The following is a 17,630-nucleotide window of genomic DNA, read 5'->3' as shown; positions in this document are numbered from 1 at the left end:
CAATAAATGTATAGTTTCCATAGTAGACTTGCCCGGCATAAATCCAAATTGATTATGAGAAATCTTTATAATACGTCTTAACCTATGTTCAATTACCCTCTCCCATAGTTTTGAAGTATGACCCATCAACTTAATTCCTCTATAATTTGCACAGTCTTGTGCATCCTTTCTATTCTTATAAATGGGGGCCAAAATACTCTTCCTCCACCCTTGAGGCTTCTTTTATGTTTTTAAAATAATGTGAAAGAGTTTAGTAAGCCAAAAAACTCTAAAAAAAATATACATATACACTCAATTTTTATGTATTCACATATCCAACACCTAAATTTCAATTCTTATACTTAAGCCACCTTACCTATGCATGGAAAGGTGTATTACAAAATTTAAAAATTAAAATAGCGATATTTTTTTATGTAATATAAATGATCTATGCGGCATAAAAAAAATAAAAATAAAAAAATAAAAAAACAACTTTTAAGTGTTTGATATGTAAATACATAGAATTGGGTGGTCTGTATATAAATGCCCCAAATAATAAACCAATAAATTCATAACAACAAAATTACCAAGTCATTGCGATAACAAGAAATATGTAAAATTCCACATTGGCATCACTACGGCTAATATAAAAGAAACTAGTTGATAAAGGAATGATTTCCAAATCGCAGCCTTATTATCCACATATTGTGCATTATGATGAGGAGACGACGTTTTACAAAGCAAAATGAACTAACGAGACTTGAGAGAATGAAGCACGTACCACTGTGTAAAATTAAACTGTCATCATTTGTCTTTTGTTCCTGAAATAAAATTAAAAAAAGAAATAAAGCTAACTGGAAGGAAAAGAATTGAAATCTTGTGATATGGAGATCCTCCTGCAGAAAGCCAGCAACAAAATGAATCATGTCCTCGCAACATCCAACAAGGCAATTGCCATATTTCACTAATTATAGGAGCTTGCAGGCCATTGAATTTTCCTTGATCTAGAGGCCACAATCAACCAAACAATGATAGCTTCATCAAGGGACCTGTGCACTGCAATAATATCAAAAATTAATAAAACGACCCATATACTATCATTATTAGCTTTATCCTGACTATTTGGGGCCGGCTATATGAACTCTAATTTTCAATTTTTTAAACATAATTTTATTAAATTATTTTCAAATCACTAAAATCAAATTATTAATCACCACATCTTTGATAGATATCACTTGTTATCCTTCAAATATAATCATTCCTTAAATTTATCATTTATAATCTTATCTAACATCCATAATAATATTTTTATATCTGCAACGTGTCGTGTGTTAGTTGAAGGATGCTGTAAAATCTACAATGAAATAACCACCAATGATTGGACGAAAGACAACAGCTGTCTGAAGAAAAATGTTGACATTTAAAGTAAAAATGTACAATTAAAGATTAAAGAATACACCAATTACATAAAATTTGTGGGGTTAAGAAGAAAAATCTTAACATTTAAAGTAAAATGAGTAAAAATTTAAAATGAACACGCATACAACACTCAATAACAACATATATCAAATAAGACGTCACAAAACTAATCAAGAATAATTGAGGTAAGGACATGGATGATGATGCTCATGTCAGACTACACCAAAATAATCTCCAATATTAGCCAGCTAGACTGATTGGTCAAACAATTTTATAATTGTTTATGTGATGGTATCTTGGTTTCATGAATAAACATTCCCACCATTACTTGAAGGAGAGGAAATGCCAGATAAATGACATTAGGTATCCTGCTAGGCTAACCTTCAAGAAGAAAACAAACTTCCAACGGAAAAAGCCTTCTCATTTCTGGTATGGGGGGCTTCAGCACGAAGTGGAGGTGCACATACAGTAATAGGAAGAACCCAATCGCCCTTTTCTCTTTTTTCAACAAGCAGAGGATGCTCGTACCTGCCACATATTAAAAGACAGTCAAATCTAAAAAAAGCATGTTAACAGGCTAAATCACAGGCTAAATCACTTGTAACTTGTAACAAAAAAAAAAAAAAACAGATAAAAAATTGATGCAATGAAAAACAAATTGAGAATAGTGCCAAAATAGTCTCCCAACTCCTTGCCGGAAGGTCATTTTAGACTCAAGAGTATAAAAATATAAAATTAATCCCTGAGGACTATTTTAGCCCCTTTATAATAGTCTAGGGATTAAATTGATATTTTTATAGACTCGAGAACTAAAACGACCCAATGTAAATAGTCAGGAGACTATTTTGACACTTCAAAACCAATTAGACAAGAAACTGATAGGGAAGAAAGGTTTCTAAATAAAGCAGTACCTGTTCAAGTCCACGTGCATCGGGGTAGTGAAAAATTCAAACCGTAGAGACCATTGAACGGAAATATATGGAGTGGAGAAGGACATGGGCCCATCACGAGGGATTGAGAAAATAAAGCTTGTTTGCGCCAAATCAGCAACAACCTCATGGTGATCATTTTGAACCTTCTCACAAAAATAGCAACAGGTAAATTGATTACTCATAGCTCTGAATACAAAAGACATCTGTTTGGCGATCAACTCTTCAACAAGGCAATACTCAGTTTTTGATAAATCACTTGAAGGTCCAATATAAACCAATGGAACATTTCAAGGTCACCACAATTTGAAATAGTCTTGTGGGATACTTGACATAAGATTGAATTGGCTTAGAATAAATTTTAGATTACCTAAAAGATAATTATGTAAAAAATGGTAATAACTGCAATCACCCAAAAAAAAAGGTAGGAAAATTCCAAAATATTGTCCAAAGTTGACGATGGGAATGACGAAAAAAATCAAGATTGTAAACACAAAACCTAGCAAAAAATTATTTAAAAAATAATGTAACTTTGAATTGAGTAATTTTGACTAAAGAATGCTAAAAAAATTGCCATAGGATTTTCTTGATTTAGTTATAAGAATATTTTGTTATTATTAAGTAATATATCTTTTAATTGAGAATATACCAATATTAATTATTTCATTTCCTACTATTTGTATTTATTTATGTACAGACACAAATTAAATCAAGCAAGTCATTTTCCCCCTAGTATGTTATCAAATCAAGGTTGATCCCAACCCTAGCTCCATGCCCTCCCTCTCTCTCTCTCTCCTCCCTCTTCCGCTCAATCGGACCCTCAACCCCATCCAACTCCCTCTCAAGCTCCAATCTAACAAAATGGTGTGACTGAATGTTATCAAATCAAGGTTGATCCCAACCGAAGCCCCGTGCCCACCCTCTCTCTCTCTCTCCCGTTCCAGTCAATTGAACCCTCAACCCCAATTCAACTCCCTCTCAAGCTCCAATCTAACAAAATGGTGTGACTGACATAAGCACCTAACAGCCTTACTATAAAACCAACCGGGCATCCTCTTCTAGTTTGAATGGGGCTGCACTTTTTTCTGTACTTTATCCAGAAAAATCTATTTTTCACTAAGCCCCTCAAGTTTTGGATGAGCTTGTTTTACACACTCTGCTAATTCAGGATAAGATTTCTTCTGCGTTTTTAAAGATATCTTAATGGGTTATTCTCAAACTGCGAAAGGTCTTCATTGTTATGATCCCTCTACCAATTGCATTTATACCACCACATTTGCCATCTTTAACAAAACATACCGAGCTACCCATCTGTCTCCATTACAAAATTTTATAGTGTCCCACTTCCACCTCTTGCTTTCGTACTTACTCCCGCTTTAGTACAAGTTCTTACTCATTAGCCATGAAAACCTCCCTCTTATACAACCACAACTAATTGGAAAAATTTTCTGTTAGGATTACTGACGTAGCACTACATGCGGACTCCAATAATACCACGTCACATGTGCTACATCGCGGAGGTTATTTCAAAATTATTGAAGTGAAACCGCGGAGGTTATTTATTTTCAATAACCCCGAAATAACCCAGAAATAACCCCGAAATAACCTCCGAAATGTTATTTCAGGGGGACTATTGAAGTGGAGCCGCGGAGGTTATTTTGGAATTATTTCAGGTTAATTTGGGGTTATTGCGGAGTTCGTGATTTCACTTTAATATTTTTTTAGGTAGGTCCGATATAGCACACATTGCAGTATATTATTGGGAGTCCGCATGTAGCGGACAGAAAATTTTTCCCAACCATTTTGTCATCTAAGACCAAGCATCTGTCTATAACCTCCAACCTACATCTCCCAATTGCATTTCAAAAAATAATGTAATGTGGCGCTCACCACATGATAAATCTTTGATCGTAATCATTTTACTTCCTTTTTGGGTAGTTTTCTTGTATCTCTTAATTATTTCTATTTTCATAATGCACCGACAACCATTATTTGATCTTAACTAGAAACATGCAATGGATATTTAAACGGGGGCTCTCCTTGATCACACAGCTGAATTTCATTTCACCACCCATTGCTATCAAGCTTACTCCTACTCGGTGGTTTTTCATGAATTTCGTTTCATCTAAATGGTACAATTGATTGTTATAAAGTCTGTTTGGTGGCCAAATGACACACAAATTCATAACATTCGTCATTTTAATACTTTTCACTAGTGTCACTCTTTTGGAGATTGATGCGGGGCTTTGCCCGCATAGACGCGGGAGCGGACTTCTTCCCGCACTGATGTGGGTGAGAGAATTTCCCACACAGATGCGGGAAATAGGATCCAGTTGAATCGGTTGGCATGGGGACCGGTCCAGAGGACCCAGTCCAGGCTTCAAAAAGACTCGAGCGGCACTTGCAGCTTGCCTTTCCCGTCTCCTGCCCAGATCGAACAACATTGAAGAGGGTTGCATTGTCGCCTGTCCTTTTTTCTTCCTTCCTTTTGTGTCATCTTTTCCTTTCTTGTTTCCCAACTATGCTTATTTTCTGAGTTTGTAGAGAGTATTTTGTTATTTTTTATTTTAAATTTCCTGTGTGGAGTCTTCTTTCCCCTCGAGAAAAATGTATCTAACAGTTAGGGTGGTGTTCTGGTTGTATCCCTCTCCCCGGTAGTGATCATATCTTCCTTGTTTCTGTTTCCAACAGTCTACCTTACTATCCAGCACCTTCCCGCTGCACCAAACCGCCCGCATCTTTGCCACAATGCTGCCCAATAACTCATCCTTGCTACTGCCACCCCAGGGCAGCCAACCCGCTAGTTATTCATGCAGTTTTCTCACCTCGCCTTTGTTGCCGCCAACCCCGCTAGTCATCCTCATCCACCTAGTAACCTCTATCGCCCTTGCGATGCGCTCTCGAGGTGTATGTTGTGTCACTTTATGTGTTAATGATGATATTTTCAGTTTGTGTGTGTTGTAACCCTATTTCCATATTAATAAAAGTTATTCTTGTGGTTTGGGACTTTTCCTCCAGTATCATTTGGTATCAGAACTAGCCCAACCTTAGTCCAATCCTAGGGTTTCCTAGCGTCCATCATAACCCACAAAATTTCCTTCCTACCACCCAAAACCCTTTGCACCACCACATGCTCCTAACTCTAAATCCCCTCGTTGAATTTTAAAATCAGTAACCTTAACCCAATTAATTTTACCCTCTTCCACCTCCACTATTTTTTTTTCCTTCTTATTTCTAAACTCTATTCCTAAACCCTAACCATGCCACTAAGGAGATCTATACCCGAGCCTACCTGGGAGGAGATACGGAGAGAGATCCGCCGACATAGGCGGTGGGGCGGTGGATTACAGACAAGGCGGTGGATTACAGACATGGAAGATGAAATCCAATGGAAGACTACCCTCGACTGTTATCTGAAAGGTCAAAGGGAGAAATGAGAAATATGAAGATAAAGTAAGAAACAAAGCGTCAGTTCCTACCAACTTACTACCGCAAAAAGTTGCAGCTGCTAACTTTCAAGGTGGAGAGACCGAAGCACCAAGCAACCCCCCCCTTGGCTACTATCCAGCGCAACCAATCCGAAGTCTGTCATAGTCAGAAGGTGTTGCAAGTGCTACGGATTCGGGCAAGTGGAATCAGAATTTACAACAAAAGGAGAGATTTGTTTCATTGAATAAGATGTTGGGCAATGAAACAGTTGATATGATAAAAGATGAAAACTTCCGAGAGGATTCTCCACTTGCAGCTAGCAAGAAAGAGACGTCACCGGTTCTAGAAGACCCCAAGATAAAGATTCTAAGAGAGAAAACAGTATCCGTTCAAGAAGATAATGACCTCGATATAATGAGCATTCAAGTAGAGTAATAAAAGTGTGGTACCTCGAGATACCGTTTCACGGGCGTTGAAAGGAACATCAACAGAAATTACATGGGATGTATACAAGGGTTATGAGTTTGAGGAGCCAACATCAGATACAGATACAGGTTCACCCCGGATAAGCGAGATGTAGAATTTTCAAGTGTATAGCGCCAACCAACACCCCCCCTAAATGGAGTTATTCATAGGTTACTTTCGGGCTAGCATGGGACACATCGTGAGATGTCCAAAAAAGAATGATTAACACCAACATGTTAATATGGGTCTGAGCAGCTTGATGGGGAAGAAATTCTACAATAGGACTCAGGTCCTATTAGTGGAGAAAATATCTCTCCTGATTGTAAGTAAGAGTGATGCAGTCTGCCAAAGGTATCACCCCAAATTTGACTTCTTTTTACATACTAATTCATTAGTTGCACTCAGCTGAATACGAGAAGTGGATGAAGCAGGTTACAATTGGGATGGCTCGATACAGGATCCATGCGAATGTCCGTCTATCTATCAACAATTTCCGCTCAGGTTGTGCTAAAGATAGATGAATACCTATTCTACCAAAATGTGCCTTGGAACGACAACGCCTATAAGATCGACCTGCTAGGGGGCTACGATGTCTCAGTTACGCTCAAAGTCACCGACCTGACATAGTACTACGCGGACACTTGAAGCTTCGACAAATGAAGTCGAAGTTCCCCCAAACTCGCGAGAAATGCGGGGCTTCCCCTGCGTAGACGCAGGAGTGGACTTTTTCTTCGGACTGATGTGGGTGAAGAAATTTCCCGCACATATGTGAGAAATAGGAGCTAGCTGAAATGGCTAGCATGGGGACCGGTCCAGTGGACCCGATCCAGGCTTCCAAAAGAGTCGAGCGGCAGTTGCAGTTCCCCCAAACTCGCGAGAGATAGACGCGGGAGTGGGCTTTTTCTACGCGCTGATGCGGGTTAAAAAATTTCCCGCACATATGCGAGAAACAAGAGCTAGCTGAATCAGCTGGCATGGGGGCCGGTCCAGTGGACCCGATCCAGGCTTCCAAAAGAGTCGAGCGGCACTCGCGGCTTGCCTTTAAATCTCCTTCCTAGATCGAGCAAAATTAGAGAGGGCGGCATTGCCGCCTGCCCTTTTCTCCTCAATCCTTTCTTGTCGCCTTTTCCTTTCTTGTTTCCCAGCTAGCTATGCTTATTTATATGCTTATTTTCTGAGTTTGTAGAGAGTCTTTTGTTGTGTTTGATTTCGTGTGTGGAGTCTTCTTCCCCCTCGGGGGTTGTATTCGATGGTTAGAGTGGTGTTTTAGTTGTATCACTCTCCCTGGTGGTGATTGTACATTCCTTGTTCCTATTTCCAACAGTCATCTTGTTGTCCAACACCTTCCCGCCGCCCCAAACCGCCCGCGCCTTTGCTACATTGCTGTTGACCCAGCCATTCTTGCTGCCGCCGCCCCGGGATAACTAACATTTGTTGTTCCTGTCGTTTCTGCCCCAACTTCTTGTTGTATCTGCACAAGATAGCCAACCCAATAGCAGTTCCAATTGTTTTCTCACCTCGCATTCGTTGCCGCCAACCACGCTAGTCATCCCGATCAACCTAGTAACCTCCACCGCCCTTAGAATGCACTCTCTGAGGTCTTGGTTGTGTTGTATTATGTGTTGATGATGTTATTTTCAATTTGTGCGTTTTGTAACCCTATTTTCCTATTAATAAAAGTTGTTCTTCTAGTTTGAATCTTTTCCTCGGGCTAGTTTCTACTCTACTCTAAAAAGTGTTATATCATCTTCTTTTTACAAGTGGTGTGTTTGCATTTTGCTCAGGAATAGTGGTGGAACCTCTTCGACGCCCATACTTCCTAGTTTCACAGTTTTACCATTGTTCTTAGTTCGAACATCTATCGAACTATTCGATCATGCTTTCCGACAGAAGAATTCGGCCGCTGAGCGCCTCATACCCCTTCAAAACACCGTCAACCTTGCAGAGTTTCATTTCCTCACTATTGCACAACCACTTTTCCGCCACTTCCTATCTCCTTATTGGAGTCTTATATCCATTTCTATCTAATAATTTACTATCTTCTATTGCTTTCACGATCAGCTAGCATTGCATATGAAATTGCTCCAAAAACAAAATCAATCCATGTAATGGCAAACTATCAAATTTGGACAAACCTATTAATATAATACTTTTATAATCACCAAAGATGCAATTTAACCATAGGACAATTTACTGCATATTAATATCAGATAAGTTTAACATTAAAATGAACAGAAAAAATTCCATGAGCAGAATAACCTTTCTAATAACTAGATTTCAGAAAAAAAAAATTTCAAGATCATTTAACCCACTAAAAATTAATACTAAAGTCCAAGTACCTTAGTTATTGTAGGAGCATTCTTCCTCGAAGGATGAACATATTGTTGATTGATAACTTCTGCTATCTCCAAGGTGATTGAAACCTGAGAAATATTAAGGAAGCAAGTGAAATAAATCCATCATTCTTATAAAACAAACAACTAAGTTTATTATGCCTCTTTTTCCAAAAATGACTAATACTAGTACCTCAAGGCATTTCCTGGGTCCCTCTTCATGAAAGAAAGTGAGAGTACCACCAATCTGTATCAGGATATTGAAACTAGTACTGCCGCATCACATATACAGATACGGAAAAATCAAGTGAAAACATCAAATGATAAAACATACCATGTCACCAAAATAATAAGTTGAGTCAGAGTTCTTTGGTGAGAATCGGAGCAAGACTTGGTCATCTATCCTTATGTTGTAGGATCTTCCACGAATAAAGCCTTCTGCTGCAGAAAATGCTTACTAGAAATTAGCTATCTTCTTCACTCGTGATTGTTAAAGATCATAAGCAGCAAAACCAATTTAAGCAGAGAAAGCTCCAAAAAGTTGCAATGCATCTAAAGTCGTAATATAGCATATGGAAATTCATCTTCATTAATCAAGAGAAGATATGCAAAGGTCACTTATGTAAAAAACCATGGAAATTTGAGGATGTAAACTTACATGCCAGGGGTTCAGCACATCTACTGGCAAATGTTGATGCAACATCATCCCTAGCGTCAAAAGAACTTGAAAGTTTCTTTTGATGAGGGTACAAACATAAAGAATGATGAAGTTTCTTATGAGGTAAGACAATACCTGCCATGAGGGAGAGAATACATGATAAAAATATACACAAACCAGTGAAATAAATAACAAAGCTGCTTCACCACCACATATGATGATGCTCATCTAAATTAAGTATATGATTTCTATCTCATTGTCATCTTTTTGACAGTTAATTAGTGGAAAAGCAACAGTTAGAAGCTAGACTATGGGGATTATTCTGAATAGGCTTCAAGAAATAAAATCATGATGGATAACTAATCAGTAGAATGTGCTTTTTTTTTTTAACAAAAATAAATCATATTATTTAAATTTCCACTAATTTTCAATTTATCTTTAAAAGATTCTCCAATTTATTATTATAATTTACATCAATTTATTAAAAGATGTGTATTAATTTATACATAATTACTAAGTAGCCACATGCTTTCACGTTTTTCATCACCTTTTGTGTAAAAAAGATCGAAGAAAACACATAATACATCACTTTTACTAAATGAATATGAGGTTGGTTGGGGGCTCGCATAGCCTTATATATACCTTTGCAACGAAAATTTATTAAACAATATTTACCTAGCTGTTGACAATGATTTTATATGAGCTCAGATGCCAATAAGCTTTATTTATTATTATATAATTTACAATAATAATATTGTTAATTTAAGAAGGCAACTTGTTTTAAGAAAAAAGGAACCATAAATAAAATTGTTGATCTAATAAATATTAAAAATGTAATATATGAGAAAAAAATATCATGTATATTTTATATAGCATAACATGAACTTTAAGTTACAAGCACTATGTGTACGTGCATCCTTACAGATACTTTATAAAAGCAAGAAAACAACATACGTTCATCAGAATTATCAATGACCTCGGCTATGGAGAGCTTAGAAAGAGGCATGTAAGACAGATGAGTGGAGCGCTCTCCTTGAGCATATTGGTATTCAGAACTTGAGAGCCTTGCTGAGATTGACTCAGAGGATAAAGATTTTTTGACAGCTAAATCAATATTTCCTCTGGCAGGAGTATAAGACGAAACAGAGGACACCTCATCCCTCGAACTATCATACCCTTCTTCAAATCCATCTAAAAATTCATTTGCTAGAACCTGTCATGTTAATGAAAGGCTGCGCTTATTAAGATTGCATGAAATGTTAGATGCATAACAACTAGGTCAAAAAACTTCAATCATACACAATCTGGCTGATTACAAGGATAGTACTATGAAGTTTAGAATCACAAGTGATTCGATTCTTAATTTTGTTTTGAAGAGAAGTTAAATTCTCATAATACAGTTATGCTCAGAATGTTGAAAGAGTGAGAAATTAATACCAGCGGCAGGCTGCTTTGAGATTACTCTAGACAATCTCGAAGGCAAGTAAAATTTACAAGCATCAAGTCCTTCAAATGACTAGTTTGTTTGTCAAACAAAATTATTGGGATGATAGTCAATAGGATTTTTTTTTTTCTCTTTAAGCATAACGGCTAGATGCTTTTCATCATTTTAGGTAAACTCGTGCTAGCCAGCAAATCGTGCAACTAGTTGACCACCATATCAACCCAGCAAATAAAATGTTCAAACAAGAGGAAAATGGTGGACAACAGTCGTTATATCACATAAATCAGAATCAAGATGTATCGCCCAAATGAAAATACTCAAAGGCGGCCTGTTAGCAAAATGGAATGCTCTAATGTGTCTGGAGCATTAAAATTACCATGAAGGGGCATTGACAATCAATTTGAACATGCATAACAAAAAAATGCGCAGAACAGACACAATGCCATGCAAATATGGTCTGAAATGTCTCAACGCAATTAAAACCATTCAATCATCACCAATTCAGTAAAATGAATATCAGCGACATGTCCAGAACATCTAAAGTATGGGTCACTACACGAGATAAATTCAGGGAATTTACCCAAGCACAAGGCAACAACGTAATCAATAAGTTCAAGACAATGAAAACTTATAAAAAATAATAAACACAATTATTAATTATTATTATTATTTTAAAAATTTTAAACTAAATACATCGCTGCCTTAGCCATCCATACCCTCAAATCTAGCGTCAACTTGTCCTCTTGTGCTTGATTACATAAGTATAATTCCCGTCAAAAAATATTAGAAAATGGCACAAAACCCTCGCTCTACTCCTTTCCCTTCTTCATCTCTATAATTCACAACCTATCCAATGCTCGCTTGTTGCCCTCCCTCTCTCTCTTACAAATACACGCACATTTTCACTTCACACAACCCTCGATCTCCCCTCACTTCATCCTGCCTATCCTCTCCACTCCTACCCAAAGCCATTTGATGATAGATAAGCAAGGAAGTTGTGAAGGAGGCTTGTTGTCAAAGCATCGATGGGATCATGATGTGAGGAGAAGGAATAGGATTTAAGATTTTATAGAATTAGAAGTTTCTATTCTATTTGGTGGATTTAAGCTAAATCTTGATTGAATCCATCTTTCTCTATCACTATAAAAAATGGGTAAAAGGATAAAAAAAGAATGAAATAACCAAAAAGATGAACCAAAAAGTATATTTTGATCTTACCCAATCATCGCCATTATGCCTTTTTTATCATGCTCGCCAACTTATGTGCGAATGTATAACACACAATCCATTAATACTCAACAAAATCTAGATTGTGACACATTTGAAGTGACAAGCTAAACACATGCAAGCCTTTCTAAGCACGAAGAAGGAAACTCATAGGTGATACTAGCGATACCCTGGGTAAACCCAATGAGCACTTTTATTAGCACGAAAGAGAAAATATAATACATTGCAATTTTTTTTTGACAAGAGATCTATAAACACCTTTTTTTTGGCATGGAGAAGAGAAGATTTGTACACACATCATGATGCAGCGTTTTAATGCAAAGCAACTAATACCGGAGTGATCCCAAACAACGATAGGAAAACCAAATATTATTGCTTGATTCAAAATAAGGGAAATACAACACACACATATGGAAGTAGAACAACAAACAGATGCGGTCCAAATATGACTAGGGATGTAACCTAATAGGTGGTGGTCTACTACGGGGGATGGAGGGCGTTCAATGGCTTCATTTGGAAGGTGTGATGATGGAAGTGGGTTGCAATGGGATGGCAAAAAGAGGTGGACAGGCCTACGGTCGAGGGGAGGTAAGAAGGTTGAAGGTTGAGCCACTGTGGAATGGCAACTGGCTGGGATGGCAGAAGGGAGAGGGTAGGCTGGTGGTTGGGATGGTAGGGACGGCTGGTAGTGGGACGGGGCAGAGGAAAGCTAGGTAGGGATTGGTGGAAAAAACTCTGGAAGGCAGCAGCAAGGTTGAAGAATATGTGGTTGGATGTGGGAGCAGAATAAACTACAAAAAAACAATCCAAATGTGCTATCAGACAGTTGCAACAAGGAGAAAGTATAGCAGTAACGGAGAGGTAGTTGTGGAGGGAGGGAAAGTCGAAAGTAGTTATCACCTTGGAATAAAATACAATCAGATGTTGACCTCATTTTTGGTGAGGTTTCTTCTTCTTCTTAGAGCCTAGGGTCTAGACTTAGGTCTTCCTGTTAGACTCTTAGAGGACTAGTCCGGGACCCGCACCAACTAAATATTCGAGCCACTTCTTGACTCCTTGCAGTTTAATATGGGTGATTCTAAATCATAAACGTTTGGTTGAGTCGATTAAAACTAACGTAACGAAACTCAAGTCGAGTACCCACAGGATCTAAAGCCTTAGGAAACTCATTGTGACTTCGGCGCGCTCTCACGATGAGCGAATACTTTAATTCACGCGCTCGATGCACATAAATATCGAAGTTCACGTCATCTGCACCTGTAGAAGGCTTCACGATTGACCAAGCTCGAATCAATTACTGGAACAAATGATCACAAACGAAGATTTTGAGAAAATAGAATTTGACACGTTTTCAACTCGGTCGTCGAGGTTGTTCGGATGAATCCGAACGACAAAATGGACTACATCGGCGCGTCAGGACCGTCGATTTTAGTTAGGAGAGACTCCCATGTCGATATAGTTTCGCGCGCAAGCGAAAGTGCGCAAATTGAGGGAGTTTAAATAAGATTAATATTTAAATAAAATAAAAGAGATTTATTTCCTGAAATCCCTACCTCACTCAGGCGCTCCTCTTCGGCCGGTCTCTCCTTCCCAATCGCGAGCCAAACCCTGCCACCGAGCCCTACTCGCTCCTCACTCCCCCTCCCGCGCCTTCCTCTCGAACCTTCCTCTTCAAGTGACGAAGGTTGACCTCTTTCTCTTGTCCGACACCCTTTGCCCGAGAACCTCCTTCTCAAGGCCCTTGGCTGCTTCGCTACACCCTCCTTCACGAGACCCTTGACTACTCTCGATTTCTAGTGGCAAGAACCCCTGATTTCCTTCTCATTCGGCTCCCTCCCAAAAGTCTCTCGGTGGAACACAAAGCTTCCTCACTCGGCTCCCCAGCCAAACTCCCTTCTCCCTTCTACGACTCCTACCCAAAATACATGAGGAGGCAAAGATGTAGTCGCAATATACAAAGAGCATCTCTTTTCTTCAGTTCGCACGAGCCGAGCTTCCCCTTTTTCCTTCCTCGGTCTATCGTCGGCGAGAGTTGCGGGGATGGGTTTCGTTTTTGGCTTGGTACCCGATTTTTTTTGTGTTTGCTCATCATTCATGGTTTGCTAGATATTCTTCTTGGTTTGCTTGGTTTCACTTTGCTTTGCTCAATTTTGGGTTTGGTCGCTCGATACTATTATTTGTTTGCTCGATATTCTTGTTGAGATCTCTTCAGTACTGAAAGAAGATTCACAGATTGTTGATCATCTATACATATATTGGTCTGCACTTCAAGAAGTAATAAAATTGGTAAAATCGTTTGTTGATGCTGCTAAGGCTGGCTTGCTTTCAGTATTTTCTGGCTTTTAATAATAATGTAAGCACTTCGTTGCCTTCCATATTTCCTGCTGCTGGTACACACGCCTTCACCAATTTCATATACAGTTAATAAGATAAGGAGACTATTCGATCCATAATTATTTAGGAAAATTTACATATATGTCATGCAATTCTTAAGTATTTACATATCTAACACCCAAAGTTTGATATGTAAACATATAATAGTTTGGGATCATACAGTTGTGCACTAAAAGAATATATCTCGTTTTAAAAATATATATACTCATGACGGTATTTTTTATGTGACCTGAGTGTTTTGTTTGCAGATATGAATCTCTAGGTGTTGGATAGGTAAATACATGAGAATTGCGTGGCATATATGTTAATTCCCCAAAATAATTATGAAATGAATGGTGAGAACGTTATGGTTGTTGGATTGAATGATTGGGTGTCTCCGTATGCTTATGTTGGTTCCTAATTTTTTTTGGGATTTGTTCATATTATATATAAGAATTGCTCCAAGATTCCGGAAAGTCAGGAAATCTAATTCTATTTACTTTGTTATTTACATAATTTCTTTCTGAAATTTTAACAATCTTTGCTCTCTTATATTAATATCACATTTTCAACGTAAAAAATAAAGAAAATGAAATGCTTTATTTGAAGCATAGGGAAGATGGCATGACATGAATGTTCATCATATTATATTGTTTGCACATTCATCATCGCACACATATGCTTACATCTTTGTAGCCATTTATTCAATTATATTCTCATACCAATCTTCTTTGTGATTGCTTGCTTAAATCTGGATCATTGCAAAGCTATGGCAGACTTTCAATAACAACAATAGAAAGTGCAAGAGGACTTGGCAAACAGGGATTTGAGCTGGGAGATGTGGATCTGGTTCTTTTGGTTGAGCAACTGCGCCTTCTTCCTTAGCCCTTCATGCTACTGCATCCACTAAATTCCACTTTGATGGGTGCATTTTACAAGGTAAACCATATATATAATTTAAGTATATAGGAATTGGGTGGTATGTACATAAACGCCTCTTTTATTTCTTTAGATATAAAGCGACTTTTCATAAGGGAGATGGTATGAAAGTTAGAATTGAAGGTTTGGATGTTATATGAGTAAACAAGAGGGAATTCTCTTGATGCATGATATCCATTAGTAGGAAGTTTTGATAACTTGCTGATTTGGAAACGTTATTGCAAGAGGTATATTGAGGAAGTTTTCTTTATATGCTTGCTGATTTGGTTTCTTTCTTGCAAGCTACATGTCATTTAGAAACCTTATAAGTTTGCCGATTTGGTCTTTCTTGTTGCAAGCTATACATGGGAAAAAGTTTATAAGCTTGATTGCTTTGATTATGAATTACTGGATATAGGATATGAGATTTTTCTCAAATAAGTCTTTTCTCTGTTATTTTTCCAATGTTCCTTGCTGGGCCTTGCTACATATTGTTAGAAAGATTTACATACCGATCATACAATTCTTTTGTATTTGCACATGTAACACCTAAATTCCATCATTTACATACATGCTACTCAAGTCATATATATGTTTAAATATCTAATATCCATGCTTTAATAGTTATATAAATACTATTTAACTCTTATGTATTTATATATATCTAAGAGTTAAATTTTATCCTTTTTTTTATACAACTTAAATCTCTCATATTACACGACAAATCTCACTTTCACCTACATTTTGAAAAAATGAGAAACGCCTTTCTGCATGCATAAATAAAACTACATGAGTGCAAAAGATTAAAGTTCAGCGTTAGAAATATAAGTACATAAGAGTTCAATAGTTAGAAGACTCGTATACATAGCACACAACTCTTATGTACCCACATATCTCATATATAAAATTTCATATCCACACAACATTTTGGTACTTCCAATCTATGCATGAAAACGTATTTCACCTAAAATAAGCTTACTTTTGATGTGATATCAAAGATTTGAATACTAAATGAGTGAATATGAAAGTTTAGGTGTGAGATATATAGACACATAGGAATTGATTGATTGGTATGCAAACTTTCCTCATATTCTTATATACTCATCTAAATACTAGTTGAGGAAATGTTCATATTTGATTGTAAACATGCAAAATGAGAAGACGAAGCGATCAAATGGCGATCAGCCTTCAGGCGACGATCGAGACCACGACACGAAGTGTTGAGTGACCTTCAACTAAGCGTCTGTTTGGGGCAGCTCTAAATTACTAATAGTCTGTTAATTATCAGATTATCCTGATAATCTGATAATCTGCAGATTATCAGGACAAGTGTCGGCACTAAAAGAAAGTTAAAAGAAAGTTTGGGGGGTCGCCCGTAAGAAGCTGTCGGCAGCCGGAATTGAAATCTCATCGCCCGCTTCGGAAGAACGTTTTAATTTACGTATATATATGTATATAATTTTAGAAAAATATGAAATCAAACTGTCCTCATATTTTTCATAGTTTAAATGAAAGAGCATTCTACAGTTAGGGCTTAAATCGTACAGCAGAGCTATACGAATGCCTAAAGAAAAGGTGGAGGGTTTATGTTGCGCTAGGCAAACAACCTCGAAACCCTATGGATCGTTGTTTAATTTCTAGGAGAAGGGATGGTTTTGCTGGGGAAGACATGTTCTGCTGTTGAAGATGGCCGTGCCGCCCACTGCGCTAGCTCCAACTTCCTCGACGTGACGAGTTTGAGTTTTCTAGGGTGTCCAGTTATAGTATCAAATCAAACGGCCTTATGGTTGTAGTCCTCTAAACATCCTATGTAAAAAAAAAAAAAAAAGAAAACATGTTTAAAGTTATAAAAAATAAAGTGTGCGATGCAGGAACGAACAGTAGCATGCAAGTGGAACAGTAGTAGGCAAAAACAGGAGCACTACAACATGCTATACATGAAGAACAGTAACAGGACAAGTGTAACATGCCATACAGGGAGAACAATAGCAAATAGAAACAAGAGTAATATGACATGCTTTACAGGAAGAATAACAGCAGGTAGAAACAGGAAAATTAAGTGCTGTAAAATATAAAACAAACATGTACGCCCGTGAGATCCGATGTTCCTTAAGCATAGCAGACCTAAATGCATCTCAAAAAGCAAAGTCTGGATAAAAACGTCATCCAGGAAATCCGAGGAAAAGCGGAAAACTAGAGAAAATCAACGAAAGAGACTCAAGTGAAAGAAAATCCTCAAAACTCCTTGGGAAATCCTGAAAGAAAAAGAAAACTAACACGAGTGTCCCGTCCCAAAACTTCGATAAAACAAATAAACAAAATTCGGACGGTGGGGACCGCAAGCACTCGCATGGGACTAGGCTAAGATATATTTATTCTCGAGGGTCCACGAAGGCTACTCGGTCACCCGAATGTATAGAACCTGTCACTCGTCTAGAAGGGTGTCTTGAACCTCA

At 37.7% G+C, this 17,630-nt stretch overlaps 1 protein-coding gene across 2 annotated transcripts in view; it reads right to left on the bottom strand.

The window, feature by feature from the left end:
- Positions 1-639: 639 nt before the first annotated feature.
- Positions 640-17,630, bottom strand: part of LOC110024027 — a 71,610-nt gene continuing 54,619 nt past the window's right edge. For both annotated transcript variants that reach the window (XM_020723743.1, XM_020723741.1), the window contains exons 7-14: positions 10,167-10,425; positions 9,213-9,347; positions 8,889-8,995; positions 8,748-8,801; positions 8,561-8,644; positions 2,310-2,473; positions 1,780-1,926; positions 640-1,035 (exon numbers count right to left, since the gene is read on the bottom strand). In XM_020723743.1, coding sequence (XP_020579402.1) covers positions 1,782-1,926; positions 2,310-2,473; positions 8,561-8,644; positions 8,748-8,801; positions 8,889-8,995; positions 9,213-9,347; positions 10,167-10,425 — 948 coding nt within the window. In that variant the 3' untranslated portion in view covers positions 640-1,035; positions 1,780-1,781. The remainder of the gene's footprint in view (positions 1,036-1,779; positions 1,927-2,309; positions 2,474-8,560; positions 8,645-8,747; positions 8,802-8,888; positions 8,996-9,212; positions 9,348-10,166; positions 10,426-17,630) is intronic.

The sequence above is a fragment of the Phalaenopsis equestris genome, unplaced genomic scaffold (assembly GCF_001263595.1).
Source record: "Phalaenopsis equestris unplaced genomic scaffold, ASM126359v1 Scaffold000240, whole genome shotgun sequence".
NCBI classification, from domain to species: domain Eukaryota; kingdom Viridiplantae; phylum Streptophyta; class Magnoliopsida; order Asparagales; family Orchidaceae; genus Phalaenopsis; species Phalaenopsis equestris.
Note: the sequence above shows the minus strand (reverse complement) of the source record. Positions and strands in the feature narration are given on the sequence as shown.